Genomic DNA, 17,282 nt, shown 5'->3' on the forward strand with positions numbered 1-17,282 from the left:
GGGAAAAAACCCTATCTGGGGCATGTGTCTTTTCTCACAGTTGGGCATGATTAGGGTAAGTCTAAGCCTTAGGAACCCTTGGAGATGAAATGTGGTTTTCCTCAAGGGATGAATACCAGCTGCACCATCATTTTAGCAACCCCCACACTCTCGTCCCTCACAGACTCACCCACTGATTCCCAGGGCAGGACTGATGATGAAAACACACTCAGGCTCTCACTTCTGTCCAAAACAGGCTACAATCCCATTCGTCTCTTCCCCTGCCTCCTCCCACCCTCATCCACTCCCGCCAACTAAAGAGGTAGTTGGATGGGCAGTTCCTTTAAATGGCATCTAAGGAAACAGTGTTGAAAATGAGATGTATTAGAATGGAGGCGAAATAAATGTTTTTATAATAAAGCAATTAACATGGTATTTGCATGATACTGAATGACTATAAAGCTAGAGCAAATAGATTCTACCCTTGCATGCTATTGCCCACCATTGTCCTGTTGATAGAGAAATGGCAAGTGACCGCTTCTGACCAATGAAAGCCATCTGCAAATGGCACAAATCACATCTTTCAACACTACGGAAAGGCAAACCCTTGGAGCTAGTCACCTTTTAATCTGTGGATATGCTAGCAAGTGGCAAATGACCATTCTATTGGGAACTAATTCCCAAGTGAAAAAATACCGCGGTTCTTCTTCTTTAATTAACAGCCCTTTCACATTGCTAGCACATTAAAGCCATCCTGAAGAACACCCGTGCTTATATAATCAATGTCACAGCATCTCTGCCTAGAGGAATAATAAATGTCCGAGTTCTACTCTAAGTGAAAACCTATTCTCTGAGACTTTCACCTTCATAAAGATGAGCTCATAAAAATCGAAAGAAAAAAAAGAAAAATCAGAGTGTCTCATGAGGATAAAAAGGCTAGTGTTAATAATTAACAAAGAGAGTGAAGTGGCGTCAAATTAGCCATAATAGAGCCCAGAGTGACTGGCAAAGTCACCCTCTCATTATCAAAAAGTCATTAAGAAATGAAGAGGTGGAAGTCCCGCTGGTTGCTCTCACACTTAGGCTGTATGAGATATGATTTTTCCAATTTCTTTCAAATGAAGAACTGCTAGGTCACCATATTGTATATTAGGTTAACCTTCAAGCTTTGAAACATAAAGTGCTGACACTTGCATGTTCTTCTACTTCAAGTGCTTAAAAGAGCTGTGCATCTGAAATTCGTGAATTGCTGTTTGTAGAGATATATCTGTACACATATTAGAAACAAAGCAGAAAGGATGTAACTTCTGGGTTAAGGCAGGGCTGCAGGCCAGCTTAGTTTTATAGGTAAGCACCTTTACAAATGATGAAATGACTATGAAATGTGAAAGTGTATTTAACTCCAGTCCCCAGAGTTGATTGAATTTGAAATTGTATGTTTGCGTTTGTTTTACCAGCCAGTATACTAAAATAAATATAAAAGCAAAGAGTCACTAGATTTTTTTTCAAGTAAATTCCATAGTACCACTCTATTCCTTTACTACATGTAGACCTTTTAAAGTTTTAATATGCTTTGTATATTTTTTTAGAAATTAGTGCCTTAAAGAAAATAATCTGCTCTAAATGCATATGTGTCTTTCACTGCAGATTCGTGGGAGCATCTGTAACTACTAAGGGCCCCGTGAGCATAGGGGGACCCACACTGGGATTTGTTGCCCAAACATAATGAGCATTATAACACCAGTGGTCTTATTCTCTGGTATTTTCAATGGATGGATGGATATTTTTTAATAAATGCCCCAAGGGGAAAGGAAGAGTTTGGTGCAGCTTTAGGAGATTATTATGCTAGTAATGGTATAAATTAATATTACCAAACTATATAAAATATTTATCAAAATTTAAACTAATTTTGTTTTTATAATAACAAAATTAGTTTAAATTTTTATTATTTACTTCAACTTCAGTGGACTCACTCAGAGTTTCTTTCAGGGGATGGATTTTTATGGAGATTCACTCAATAAACAGACATTTATTGAATGCTTACTTAATGTGCCGGATTCTCAGCTGAATGCTGTTCTTAGATCTCAGGGTGAGTGTGTGTGTGTGTGTGTGTGTGTGTGTGTGTGTGTGTGTGTGTGTGTGTGTGTCTTTTACATAATGCTGTTCTAGGCTGTGATCCTCCTAACATCTCCTGAAGCCTGTATACATATTTCCTGTGATTGGGATCCTTTTTATATGGATTTGTCAACAGGGAGAGTGACCTATTAAGTTTGTATCTTAGCCCATTGTACTTGCATTGTTCACAGTTGATATAATTTATAGTCCCTGGAATAATTATTTTATGGCAAAGGCTCTTGTTTTATTGTGGTTGGTGGTGTTTGTTTGATCACAGATTACCTGTTTCCTTCCAAAATGCCTAATTAGAACTTTAGGGAGGGAAAATCATTCTTCCTATTAATCCATTAATGTTCATTGAAGGGGGGGCGGCACAATGTGAAATGCTTATATGGGCCCAGGAGCCAACATTGTATTTTTACCCTAAAAGCAGTACATGAACTCTTTTATCTGCTTATCCTTCATTTACTGAGTGATTATTATCCCAGTAATTGTTATTAATTGAATCTTGGTTTAAATTCTCTGTTGGAATCTTACTATTAAAAGCCTATGACTTTTGTAAATGTAAGACTTTTTGTTATATAAATAATCAATGCTCATTTATTAATTATTGGGATATTTAAAATAATTGGGCACATCTGCATCTCTACTTTACCTTGTATTTAAGTCTTTCTGCTTTTTTTGTCATTTCTAATTGTGCCATTTGGCTTAATGTCATTGATGCTTCAGTATTTTCTGACCAGGTGATATTTTGAAACATGGAATCTTTTGTGGGGGGGGGGGAGATTATTTTTATCAACAAAGTAGATGCTGATCCTCCACGTATGTTCTTGCAAACACTATTTGAGATTCCTTCTGAGCAGTCCTTTCTACTTCACGTCAGGTACAGTATCAGAAGCAACCTTGGATGAGGTCATATTGAGAATGTACCTCTTCCAATGAGCGGTTGCAGGTGGCAGCCCCAAATTATAGCCTATCTTTATTAAACCATATGGAAAGGGTAGAAGCCTCATTCTGATGCCTGGGGCTACATAGTAAGAGGGCTTTTGACAGTGTCTGATAGGAGTGGATTACAAACTGGCATATGGGCAACTGAGAAAAGGAGCATACATTTACATACAGAAGTGCACTGTGGCATGTATTTCTGCGGGCTTGCCATTTGAAACTAGATTTTATCTTTTCTTTCCCCCTCATTGTGTATTTTCTTTTTATTTCTCCTCTTCCTCTATCTCCTTCTCCCTCTCGCTGTCTCCATCTCTGCCTCCCTTCTTTCTCCCATTTCCTGAATCTAGTTACCAAATAAATAATACTGCCAATTGCCAGTTTTCTAAAACTTTGGAATATGGGTTTATAAATTGACTTTTTAAATATAAAAAGGACCACTATGCTGAAACATTAGCAGACTTTTGGCCAGAGTCAACATTTGTGACAGGTCTTCGGAAATATAGGAAATCTCCATTTTTTTTCCTAATTTTGTAGGATGTAATAGTTTGCTATCATGTATCATGACTGAACAGAGAAAATTCTCCCTTTATTAAAATAAGAGACATAGGCCAGCCGGCATGGCTCAGTGGATAAGTGTTGAACCAGGAGGTCACGGTTTGATTCCCGGTCAGGGCACATGCCTGCGTTGCAGTCTCGATCCCCAGTGTAGGTTGTGCAGGAGGCAACTGATCAATGATTCTCTCTCATCATTGATGTTTCTATGTCTCTCTCCCTCTCCTTTCCTCTCTGAAATCTATCTATATCTATCTATCTATATCTATATATCTATCTATATATCTATATATATATATATATATCTATATATATATATATATATGTGTGTGTTTTTAAGAGACAAAGTGGCCAACATTCATATCCAGTAGAATTTTTAGCAGTATGATCTTAGACATATAAGTCAAATATAGGATTTCTCATAACATTATTATTTAATGCCATATATTTTATACAAAATATGAAGAGATACACAAGCCTCAGTAGATTCTTATATGGTAATCTTAATATTGCATCTAAATAGTCATCCATTCAACAAGCATTTGAAAACTTGCTCTGAGTGAAGGACTTTGCTGGCTACTAAGAATACAGACCTGGTCCCTGCCTCAAGGACCTTCCACCCGTGTAGGGAGAAAGAGATATGTAAGCAATGCAAAAGTATAACATGGACTATAGTCAAGCCTGTAAAGAGAGTAAAGAGGGAAAGGAGTAATTGGGCAAAGGGACAACATTTCAAGAAAGGTTTGGAAGAGAAATTGTATACTTGAACTGAACTATGAAAATCATTATGGTTGGACTTCAGGAGATGGGTCAGGCAATAGAACTGAGTCAGAAAGGTCATTTTAAAACAGCTCAAGTATGGCTTTCAAACCATGCTAACACTTTTGGAGTTGGTCATGATGTTCCGTTGATGGCTTATAATCTTTAGGAGGGACATTATTAGTTTTATATTTTAGCAAGTCCCTCTGCTTGAGATTTTAAGAAGATGAATTGGCAGAGGGAAAATGAGGAGCCTAAGACAGTTAGAAGAGACTATTGCAATAATCAGGGCAAAAGATGAGAATGCCGGGACTAGTACAATAGCAGTAGTGATAAAGAGAGGCAGGGGAAGGGTTAAAAGGGTAACCCGGATATAAAATACACAGATCTTGATTACTAATGAGATGTAGGGAGGGAAGTAAAGGCCTGTGAAACGGCTTCCAAGTTGCTGGTGTGGTGGTCAGGTGGATCATATCTACTCTCTTGATGGGAATACAAGAAGAGAAGCAGACTTATTTAACAAGATAATAAAATCAGTGTTTATCAAGTGTTTAATAAAAGAGGTGTTGCTAGAAATACATCTGAGTCAACTGCTACTTAATCTTAGAATCTTTATAACATTTAATAACCAAGTATGATTTTCCTTATGTGCTTCTTCATTTTAACAACCTGAGTATGACATTTAGCGAATCTCTAAATGTATAATAAAGTAGCATTTGAACTTATTTGTAGATGTAATTATTTATTACATAAGCATGTGTTTTGGTCTCGGAGTAGTAAAAAAATAATGACAGTGCTTATCAAGATGTACAGCCAAAAGTTCTATATTTTTTATTAATAGGCCATATAAATTAAGGCTTAGGCATACAGTCTAGCTATATAGCAACGTAAAATTGTCCTGATTTCATTGTGTATTATAAGCACACTGAATATTTTCACAGCATTAATTTATTTTTCAATTCATTGAATATAACAGTTTTGCTCAATCTCCTGTCTTTTTCATATTGTAAAAGTTTTTCAAAATTCTAACTCTGAAAACATATAATTCATCTAAGATATGGTGTAATTTATTGGTCATTTGCAAGATTTTTTTTAACCTAAAACCACCTACTGTACTACATTCTAAGTCTTAAAAGATGCTGACGTGATGATGGTAGGTTGGACAGATTTGTGAATGGATGGACAGACAGATAATGACTTATGGTAACAAATTGAGATGATGGTATTATAGTTCTGTGGAAGTTAAGAGGGGTCTCTGGTATAATTCTTATTCTACTGTCAAATAGCTAAATAACTTGGACAAGAGTCGTAAACTCTTTGCACCTCAGTTTCCTTATTGATAAGATTGAAAAAATTATAGTGTTTATCTCATAGTTTTTCTGGTTATTAAGTGAGAGAATGCATATCAAACACTTAGCACCATGTTTGACACTAAAAATGCTAGTGATGACTAAGAGGAAGAAGAGGAGAGTTGTTAGGTAGAGATCTAATAAATTCAGATTTGGGTGTAATTTTTAATTTGCTCACCACAGTTATTTAGATGGTCTGAGTGAGAATCTTTTCATCCTTAGTGTTCAGCATCCTATTCTCATGACTCTTGGTAAAAGGAACTAAATTACATGACCCGTAGTACCTTCTAGCTCCATGATTGGATCTCTAGGAATAAGTAAAGCCTCTTTCAGTGCTAATGAAAGTATCATTAAGATAACATTAGTCTTCCAAATAAGACATTTATCTTTAAATATCATTATTATTCCCACTTTAATAGGAAATCTTTTAGTATATAGACAAGCCAGAAAAGACTGTTTAGCCACACACAAAAAATACTAAACCATATCACCCAACCACTGGTATTGCTCAATGGTTGAGAGTTGGCCCATGGACCAAGAGGTCACTGGTATGATTCCTAGTCAGGGCACATGCCTGGGTTGTAGGCTCAATACCCAGTGGGGAGCATACAGGAGGCAGCTGATCAATGTTTCTCATCACTGTTTCTATCTCTCTCTCCCTTTCTCTTTTTCTAAAATTAATAAAGACATATTTAAAGAAATACTAACCCATATCAGCTAGAGAGAGGAGAAAATTCTTCTGTATTTATAATTACTTCCTACTCCACTTTTGTGTTTCTATAGTTTTCCAGACTGATAAATTTCAGAATCACTTAATTAAAATAATATATAATGGGAATTTTCATATTCATTCCACCATAGTGTCACATTTTTGCCCAAATTAGAAAAACAAACAAACTAGTTTTCAGGGTATTGTTGCCCTGAAAAAAGATTATATGAGATATTGTCAAAACAAGACAACACTGTTAGAATTGCTAGTAATTAGATTTAGTAACTATAAGCATATACAGCTATTCAAATCTGTAAATTAAATTGCTGAGGGACTTTTCCTCATCTTCTGCCTCTTCACTCTAATCCAAGGCACCACAATCACCACCACCATCACCCTCGTCATCTTTTGCCTGGTCTAGTGCGGTAAAGAACTGAGCACCTTCTCTGCTTCCACTCTTGGCCACCTACTTACTCCATTTTTCACTCAGGAGCCAGAGAGATTATATCATGTCGCTGCTCTATTTAGTAATAATAAAAAGAATAATGATTCCCATTGCACCCAATACTTCTCACCATGCCCCATTATATAGACATCACTTTGGACTCTTCTCCCCTCTCCCTCACTCTACTCCTGCCACACTTCTTTGCCCTCCCTAAAACTCTTGTGCCAGCTACTCTCTTTATTTGGAAACCTTCCCTTCAAATCTTCCATGGATGATTCCTTTGTCATTTAGTTGCAATTAAAATACCATCACTTAAAAAATACCTTTCCTAAACACAGAGAACATTTTTTAAATGAACATGTTCTCACTTTGAGGGCTATTTTTTTAAAATCACAACTGGGTTTAGGATATGTTCACATGAAAAAATGTGTACCATCATTGGAAACATTACAAATTCTTTATTAAATATTACTTAGTATTTTCCTACAGATTCTCTATTTTTTCATGGTGCAGTGTAGGCACATACTGACTGTCTTAGTCTGTTTGGGCTGTTATAACAGACTACCATAGTCTGGGTGGCTTATAATAAGAAAAAAATGTTTCTCAGAGTTCTGGAGGCTAGGAAGTCCAAGATCATGGTACAGGTAAGTTTGGTGTCTGATAAGAGCCTGCTTCATAGACAACCATCTTCTTGCTATGTGCTCACATCATGAAAGGGTCAAGAGGTCTTCCCAGGATCTCCTTTATGAAGACACCCCATTTTTGGATTCTGCCCTCATGACCTAATCACCCTCCAAAGACCCCCATCTCCTAATACCATCACATTGGGTGGGGGTGACAGAAACATTCAGTCTGCAGCACTGACGTATGTTCTAATGAAAGTATGTGTATAGAAAGCATCCATCTTCTACAGGTACACCTTGAATAAACTCTAAGGCTTCTACAGCTGCTTTAGGAAGAATGTTTTATGCCCAATTCATTAAAGACAAATGGGCAAATGAAGAGTGCATGTGATGTGATGTGATGTGCTGACTGTTTTTAAAGACCCTAAGGGAAAATAAGATGACCAAAAAGAAAATCCACAAATAACTAATAAGTTCATGAATCCGAAGACACATTCCCAAGGCCACAGTCACCCTCTTAGTGAATTTAACAAGTATTTCTCTTAGAAGCAGTCAAGCTTAGCTCTTAGAGTTGAAGAGGTTTCGCTCTTCAGTAATACACAACATAGTACCAGGATTGTAACTGTTTAATTGCTGTATTTGCATGTGTCCAGACCTTTTGGGGACCCAGCAGCTCCCTTGCATAAAGATTCACCAGCAAGTGGTCATATGCCTCATGTGTTAAACCTCTTTGAAAGTAAAAACATACCACTTCCAGGAACATTTCATAGAAATATAATCCATTTGTGCTTTTGAGATCCAAATATAGAAGGTCAATTATACTTCTTGATCAGTTTTCAAGACCTGATAGTCAATAGGAGGAGCAAGATCCATTATCATCTATATTTTAGTCTTCTGTGTCCGACTCTTTCAAGAAAAGTTTTCCCCCCATATTTTCCAAATGCCTGATGTTCTCTCTCTGATAAACACTGTTTCTGCTTGACTATTTCAGCACTTTTATGTAATGGAAAATTTCACAAACACTTGCAAGAAATCTTTGTGCCCATGGTTGTTCGCTACGTCGATCTCATGGAGTCCTCCATCGCCCAGTCAATTCACAGAGGGTTTGAGCAAGAGACATGGCAGCCTGTCAAGTAGGTATCTTGCCTCGTGCCCATACAGCACCTGCCTCTTCTGTTCTGACCTTATGACTTTCCACATGGCCATCTGTAGTTATTGCTTATGGTGGTCCCTTCCCCCGTTGTTTGTTTCTCTACAGGAATATCGCCAACAGTCTTCCCAATGTAGCTCTTCCAAAAGTTCCAAGTCTGCCTCTTAATCTTCCACAGATTCCTAGCTTTTCTACTCCTTCGTGGATGGCTCCTTTATATGAGTCCACGTGTGTATTCCTCACTTATTTCCTGGTGCTGTGTTAGCTAGTGCATGGCCTGGGCTGTGTTCTGTGCAGATGTGTTTAGATTGCATGGCATTTATCATCGTTGGTTGAGGAATACTATGTTTTGGTTTGGGTTTCTTTCTTTTTTTAAGCTATTAATCTAAGCTTAGCACATGGATGATAAATGATATAGTTTTTTTTTTTTAAGTACTCACTGGTTTCATGTAGTTTATATGTAATCTGTGGGGCAAGGGTCGTTTTGTGACTCAGGTTGTAGATTCTGGCCTAAGTGATATAACCTGAGTGCTCCAATTTCAGGCCATCAGTGTGGCAAACAGTATGTCTGCATCCTTCCCTGGCTCCAGTGTTGTTATTGCCCACATGACTTCTCTTGTGCGTGTAGAAAACCATTATAAGAACAGTTTCGAGAATATAATCGTTTTCTGTTTTTATCTTAGTCTCACTTTTAAAGGAACAGTTTTGCTAATTGCAGAGAAGGGGTTGTCCTTTATTTCCCAGCACCAGCAAGGTCTTCTTTTGTCCCTTCATAAATCAGTTGATGCGCCTTGTTATTGTTAAATGATCTTTATATCATTAAAAACCATATTTATTAACTCCATGTTGTGACCAGCCTACCTACTGTAGATTCAGTAACTGAGAGTCATAAAAGTGAAAAGGACACAGACTTTCAAATCGATGAGCCCTGTATTGAGACCCTAGTTTATTAATTCTTAAGTCATGCTTAGCTTCAGTTACCTAAACTCAAAAATGGATATGACACCTGATTTCAAGACATTCTTGTGAGGATTTTTAAAAAGCTATGAAAAGCACTTGGCACATCCTAATTTCTCAACAAATGGTAACTACTGTTATTCTACATTATTATTGTTATTACGATAGTTATTACTACTATCATCAATCATCATCATTATTATCCTTAACAGTATAGTTATCAAAAGTATTGGTTCATTTGATTGCCTTCACAGCAATCAGATGAACCAAATAATAGCCCATACTTGACCCAAGATGTCTCCTGAAGTCAGCTAGCAAGTAAATAATTAGGAGGAAAATATGACAATATACTGAGAATTTATGTTCCAGGTACAGTGCCAACTTACTTATTGCGTCTAAGCCTTATAACAACCCTGTGAAGTAAATGTCATTATCCCCACCTTACAATTAAGGAAACTAAGTCATAAAGAGGTTAAGAAGTAAAATGTGCCCAATATCTCACAATAAGGAAGTGATATAGGTAAGATGAACCCAGGTTTGCCTGACTTCAGAGCCCTCACTTATCATTCTTCTGCTTCCAGAGAATATACTGGTTAAGAGCTTGGTTAGCATCCTTTCTACCTGCAGTACCATCACCTGTCAAATGTAATCCCAGTCTAGTCTGCATCCAATCGAGAAAAGACCAAGAAAGAGAACAACCTTGCAAAATGGTTTGGCAATATTTCTGCAAGTTAAATATCATCACTGTACTCATAATATTTATTAGGATATTAGGTTACATGTGAATCTTACTCTTATAGGCAAATGCTTTGGGCAATTATAGGGCATCTATGTGTGCTCAGGAGTTACCTAGGAAGCATAATGGACCTTCATAAGTTTGTGAAATTTTGTACTTCTTTATACTGTTTAATAATTTAACTTTTTTGCATCCTTATTTATCATATGTATAAAAATCTTGATTTTAACCAAGTATGCTATTGTGGACATTACCTTATGAAATTTAAGAGTATTATTTTTGTTGTTGTTTTTGTCATCACTATTTTATTAATTTTGAGATATGTGTAAACCCTGCATCTCATTCTTGGGAGCTCCTTTTTAAAGTGACCTGCAATTCAAGACAGGAATCATGAAAAATTGTGGCTTTGTAAATTAAGTGCTTGTGCTTTCATCATTCCGGGCAAATAAAAAATGTTTTAAGTTAATGACCATTATATTTACCTGCCAAGATGATCAACATTAGGCTCTTTGTCAAAGTGTCAGAATTACTCATAATGCTGTGATGTCATTGCAATTAAGTTTTTCTAACTTTGCCTAGAAAGTAATTTATTTATTTATCTCATATGGTTGTTTTTATTAGAGTCCACTTTTTCTCTTGAATCACTTTCCTTTCAGGATCTCCGGATGTGAGATCCTGTCTGTCTGTTCTCTGAACTTACGGGAACTTTTCCCAATATCCAGTGAGTGTACGTTGATTTCATCTGGTGTTCCATTCCTCCTGTGCTAAGAATTCCAGGCTGTGCTCATCATATTCTTATAAACTTCATTGTTTTTAGACTTACAGAAGAGTTGAATTCCATTGAGTTCCCAAATACCCTCCACCCAGCTTCTCTTATATGTCTTACATAATCATAGAACAGCTATCAAAATGAAGAAATGTACCTTACAACTAAATTACTATTAATGAGTTATAGAATTTATTTGTATTTTACCAGTTTTTCCACACATGTGTTTTTTTCTTTTCCTTTTTTTTAAAAAGTGGCAGAAGATATTCAGGTTTTTATTCCTTTTTATTGAATTTATTGGGGTGATACTTGTTAACACAGGTTTCAGGTGCACAACATATCATCTATACACTGTATTGTATGTTCACCACCACCCCAAGTCAAGTCTCCGTCCATCACCATTTATCACCCCATACCCTCCTCCACCTCCCTTACCCCCTGTCTCCCCTGGCAATCACCACACTGTTGTCCGAGTTTTTTCTCTTTTTTTCTCAATCCCTCCACCCCCACACATACAGCCTCCCAACCCCCACCACCAACAGCTGTCAGCCTGCTCTCCATCTATGAGTCTGTCTCTATTTTGCTTGTTAGTTAATTTTGTTCGTTAGACTTCACATATGAGTAAAATCATCTGGAACTTGTCTTTCTCTGACTGGCTTGTTTCACTTAGCATAATGCTATCCAGGTCCATCCAGGCTGTCACAAAGGGTAAGATTTCCTTCTTTTTTAAGGCTGAGTAGTAGTCCATCGTGTAAATGTACCACGGCTTTTTTATTCATTCATCTGCTGATGGGCACTTGGCTGCTCCCAAATCTTGGATATTATAAATAATGCTACGATAAACATGTCATTGCAATTGGTTTTTTGAATTTTTGCTAGAATCTTAATTTTGTTCATTAGACTTCACATATGAGTAAAATTCCATTTCACATGTATAAGGAATTAAGACTATAATTACTGATTAAGGGAAGACGAGTAATATCAAAGAACCATGGGTTTGAAAGATATATCCCTGTCTACTAATGTATAAATCACCTTACGAGGTGCTTCCCCACATCTCTCCCTGAATAAAAATCCTCATTCTGGGTGTTTTCACTCTGAAACTGAATACTAGTAAGGTAAGTTTCCTGCCTGAGTCTGTTATTCATATGTGAATTATTTAATCTGTTAATAATACTTTTAGGAATAAGTCACTCATTAGAAATAATTTTAGAATGAAAAAGTTCTGATAAAATGGCAGGTTATCTACACTATCTTGAGAGCAAACCTATTTATATTTTTTCATCTATTTAATTATAGCAAACAGTTTTCTTAATTACATTCCCAATTAAGCACATTTATTGTTCAAAATCATACCATAGCCTTAAAGAACAGAAGAAACATATATCCATATTCTCTATGAAAATTTAATTGTTACATATAATGAGGAAGTCTATTTTAATAGAATTCTATCTTTTCTATTTGGGATTTTGTTTTGATTATGATTTTTGCTGTTGCTGTTTTGTTATGCTGTTAAAGAATGCATGTGTGTTTCACATAGCTATTAATCTTTCTGCTAAGTAAAATATTATAAGAAGTCAATTTGCTTCTTAGCCAATTATATTGAATTACACTTAAAATATAGGTCCTCTAATCTACCAAATATTACACTATGAATATAAGGGGGGGTTTTGCTTGGTCATTTTTTTCTCATCATATCTATGGCATAAAGGAGAAGTAAATATAGTATTTTTTCAAATATTTTTCTCAGCAATATCAGCATGGTGTTATTCTGGTTCTTTTGTTTGTTTAATGATACTTTGGGGCACCTAAAGTTGGGAGATAGTGAAAAAAGTGTGATAGGTCATCTCAGTGCTTTGTGGTTGGTCCCTGCAGAATTTAACTCTGAGGAAAGCCTGGCTAGTCAAGGAGATCATGAGGAATTATTGGGAGAATGGGAGGAGGAAAGCAAAGGAGATTGGTGATGGAGCTAAGATGCTGAGGCTTGGGGTGGGGGTGGGGAGAGAAAAAGTAGGGGAGCAGAGTAGAAGTGATTTTTTTAAAGCTAGCTAATTAAGATATAGTTATCTAAAATAATGTTATCCTATATAATAAAAGTCCAGCGACCAAAATGGCAGAACGACCAGAATGACCAGAGACCAGAACGACCACAGCCCCTCACCCCAGCCAGCCACCCTCCCAGCGAGCGGTTAGGGGCAATCAGGGAGGCAGGCAGAGTTCTTGGGGCGATCAGGCAGACAGAGGCAGTTAGGGCCAATCAGGCAGGCAGGCGAGCAATTAGGGGCCAGTGGTCCCGTATTGTGAGAGGGTGCAGGCCAGGCTGAGGGATTCCCCCTCCCCACTCAGTACACGAATTTCATACACCAGGCCTCTAGTCTTTTATAAAAGTTTTCCACTAGTCCCTTGTGATGAATGAGTTTATTTTACTTTCCTTATTTTCTTTTGCAAACTAAAAATATACATTTTAGATTAGTATATGTTAAATAATTACTGGAACGCTGAAGAGAAATGAATCATATAGCTGCTTTTTTTTTTCCTTTTGTTCTCTTTTACCACCAAGTTTCAATATGTTTTAACATAGGAATATTTTACTTTCAAAACATCTATTTCCCTACTAGGCTACCTATGTGCATAATGGAAAGTAATAGTATTATCTTTCACTCCAATAGTATATATACTCTGGTACAAATTATCTTCATACATGGACTGAAAATATAATTGCACTATAGTAATGAATGCATAGTAGATATTGGCTCCAAGTTAGATAGAGGTAATGACCTGAAATACATGATTATGCTCCAACTTTAGCCCACACTGAATGTCCTTTCTGTGGTAAACCATATCTGATACTGTTAGGTTTAATTATGAGCTAGAAAAGCCACAAAGCATTTCAAAGTATAAGATTTGTTTTCCTACCCGACCTGTTATTTCATTTCCAGTACCTGTTTCACCTTTACCTGTAATTGAAAAGTTTAGGGGCTATCTACCTGTAGACAGACATAAGCCATCCATCTTGATGACAGAACCACATACCAATGAGTAGAAGAATAAAGCTAGTAGTTGCTATCATATGGATTTTCTTGCATAAAACATATTTTTTGGAATTTCTATATTAGATCTTTTTCCTAGAGATTAATAAAGAACATTTAAGATGTTTGTTCTTATGTACACAATTTAATTTCCTTAATAAAGTATCCTTATCCATTTTCTCCCTTCTTATGAAACCTTACTATGGTTTATTATGTATAATTTGTTCTCTTTGCCTTGCCTTATTCATTGAGAAGTGAAAAGGAAAAATTAGAAGGTTGAACAAAGAAAATATTTGTATTAGAAATTTTGTGTGGTATTTTTTCACTGAGGGAAATTGATACAAAGAGGAAAAAACAATATATTAGTGACCTACAGAGCTAACAGTGGAGGTTCATGATGTCCGTTTTTCCTTTTTCTTCTAGCAATGGCTCAGCAACATCTGAAGACCTTTTTTGGAAACTTGATGCACTTCAAATGTTTGTCTTTGACCTACACTGGCCAGAACAAGAATTTGCCCACCACTTAGAGCAAAGACTTAAACTAATGGCCAGTGATATGATAGAGGCCTGTGTCAAAAGGTAGACATGCATTTTCTAGTTGCTGCTTAATATGCCAGCACCCAAAATACCACTTTTCACCAAATATTTGTTATATCATTGTCACAAGAGAGATTTCAATTTGTACTGCTCTTCCAAAATTTAATGGACATTAGGTTCTCTGACCTAAATTCTGGGGACCCATGTAATTCATAAACTTGGCCTGATAGTTTTTTTTAGATCTCCCAACCATTGCCCTCATCGGTAGCACCCATACCACATTAATCATTTCTATTGTGTTTATTGTTCCCTGTCTTGGAATACTGAGCTTTAAATTCCCAAGGCAATATAAATTCCCAAGGCAGTACTGCCCGAGACATATGGAAAAGGTCTGTTAAGTACTTTTTGCGTTATGTACTGTGTGCGCCATGAAATGGCATGGCAAATTCTAATTATGATCAGTGCCATCACTTGTGTTTTCTGGTATTCCCTATCCCCATCAAGTGAGTTCCAGTTATCCATTCTCATTCTTCAATACCTAGCCAGAAATAAGTTATGTGGCTTTGGATTCTTCCAGATGTGCTTTCATATTTAATTGTTCTTACAAAAGCAGCATTGCATCCTAATTAGCCAAGCACTGTTTTTTCATTGTCTGTGTTCATAATATGAACAAGAACAATAGTGGAATAACAAATGCTGGTTGGAGCAATTGAATAATCCTGAATTCTTTAAAGCAAGACAAATTCAGTCATTAGAATAATGATGGCCTTCCAAGGCTATGTATGGAGTAGATAATTTAATGTTTTTTAAGAAAATCATGTTCATCATCTGTGATTCTAATGTTTCAAATCAGTAGATGTTCTTTTGATACTTAATCAAGACCAATTCCAAATTGCCTGTTATTCAGTTTCTTTCAAAAACCTAACTGCAACTTTGGGTATTTGAAAGAGAACCTAGGGGACGTAGAAGAATTACACATTCTGTGTTGAGCTGTTAATTATTATGCTTTAGTTTTCCAGACTTGTTTTTTGACTTGGCAGTAAATCTTCATGTGGAGAATTTGTTCTGCTTTAATGCAGAGAAGCAAGTAATTTTTCTGCTTGGATATTAATTCAGGTAGTTAAGTGAAACTGTGAGGTTGTTCCATTAAAAGTGATACATTAGATGGGCAAATTGCTTCATGTGGGTAGAGAGATTGTCTGAGTGACTGAAAAAGCTACGTTTAACATCAATTGAGACACCTGAAAAGAAGGCCATCCCATCCCAGCTCACAAGCACTGCCACACTCCTTATTTGCATGTTTTAAATTAGCATCTTGTAGTGTTGATTTCACTTTTACAAAACAGGTGGGACAGATGTCAGAATTTCTTACTCTGAATTCATGTTTTAATGAATAGAACAAGAGCTGCATTTGAACTCAAGCTGCAAAAGGCAAACAAAACCACTGACTTGCGCATTCCTGCTTCTGTGTGTACCATGTTTAATGTGTTAGTTGATGCCAAAAAGCAAAGCACCAAACTCTGTGCCCTGGATGGAGGACAAGAGGTGAGTGGGTTGAGTGTCACATGTGGAAGTGCGGCTTGGGTGCCCTGGCAACGGACAATGCTGTTTCCAAAATTCATCCACTTGATTAGATTAAAAAGACCAAGTTCTCCAATACAAAAATTTGGTCTTTTCTTCACTCTAATATGGAATGCCCTTTATCCTTTGCTTCTGTCAGTTTCTTCTTATATGAAGACTGCCTACAATTTTACAATTAGCCATTGAATTTCAGATATACCTTTTAACAACTTAGGTGTTGTGTATTTACATAAAGCTTACTTTTCACAAGCAAATGAGAAAGCTACCTGCTTTGTTTATACAAATCTAGCATATACAAAGCTTGCATCCAAAAAACAAGCCACAGAAAATAGCATATGAAATATTTTATTTACACAAAAATTTCTATTTTTTTAAAGATCAACTTGAAATATACTTGAAAATTATGCTTTATTCTCTTTAATAAATATCCCATTGTTTTAATTTTATGTATAGTTGTTTGTCTACATTCAGAAATAAATTATTTTATCCCATGATTTGTTTTTGTTGAAAGTCATGATTGAGTGAAAATGGTTGTTTTTTTCTTAGATTATCTGTTTAAGTTGACATTTTATTGCATTTTCCCCATTGTAATTACTTTTTCATCATTTCTTTACTCTTCCCTATGTTCTCCATCATCTTTTTTTCCCCATGACATGATCCAGTTTGGTAGTCAATGGGTAAGTCTCATTTTTTTTTAAACCACATTCTCATTTGAATTTTTATTTTTGTCGATGTACATTTTTTATTTTCATATTTTCAAATTAAAATTAATTTTGTTTTCAGGTTTTTGGTTTCTGCATGTGAGTAAAATGCTAACAGCTTCCTATAATATAGCAATAGACCAAAGTCACGTGAAAACATGTAAAAACCTTAAGTGATGTCAGGGGGAACGTTTTTTCCCTGTTAGGCTGCAGAATCTACAAATAGCTGTTAGATTTTTACACGTAAAACCGAATGAGTTCACTCTCCTTTAAACTGAGTTCTAAGTAAATTCAGAAGCAAAATGATTATTAACATTTTCACAATACATGTGTCTTCTGCATACTTTAA

General features: G+C 36.2%; 1 protein-coding gene across 1 annotated transcript in view; it reads left to right on the plus strand.

Moving 5' to 3' along the window:
• The window catches only part of CADPS2 (calcium dependent secretion activator 2), a 486,663-nt gene that overhangs the window by 419,341 nt on the left and 50,040 nt on the right, over positions 1-17,282 (plus strand). The window contains exons 19-22 of the mRNA XM_054725984.1: positions 8,468-8,609; positions 14,538-14,693; positions 16,049-16,196; positions 16,895-16,909. Coding sequence (XP_054581959.1) covers positions 8,468-8,609; positions 14,538-14,693; positions 16,049-16,196; positions 16,895-16,909 — 461 coding nt within the window. The remainder of the gene's footprint in view (positions 1-8,467; positions 8,610-14,537; positions 14,694-16,048; positions 16,197-16,894; positions 16,910-17,282) is intronic.

Source organism: Eptesicus fuscus, chromosome 14 (assembly GCF_027574615.1).
Source record: "Eptesicus fuscus isolate TK198812 chromosome 14, DD_ASM_mEF_20220401, whole genome shotgun sequence".
NCBI lineage: Eukaryota > Metazoa > Chordata > Mammalia > Chiroptera > Vespertilionidae > Eptesicus > Eptesicus fuscus.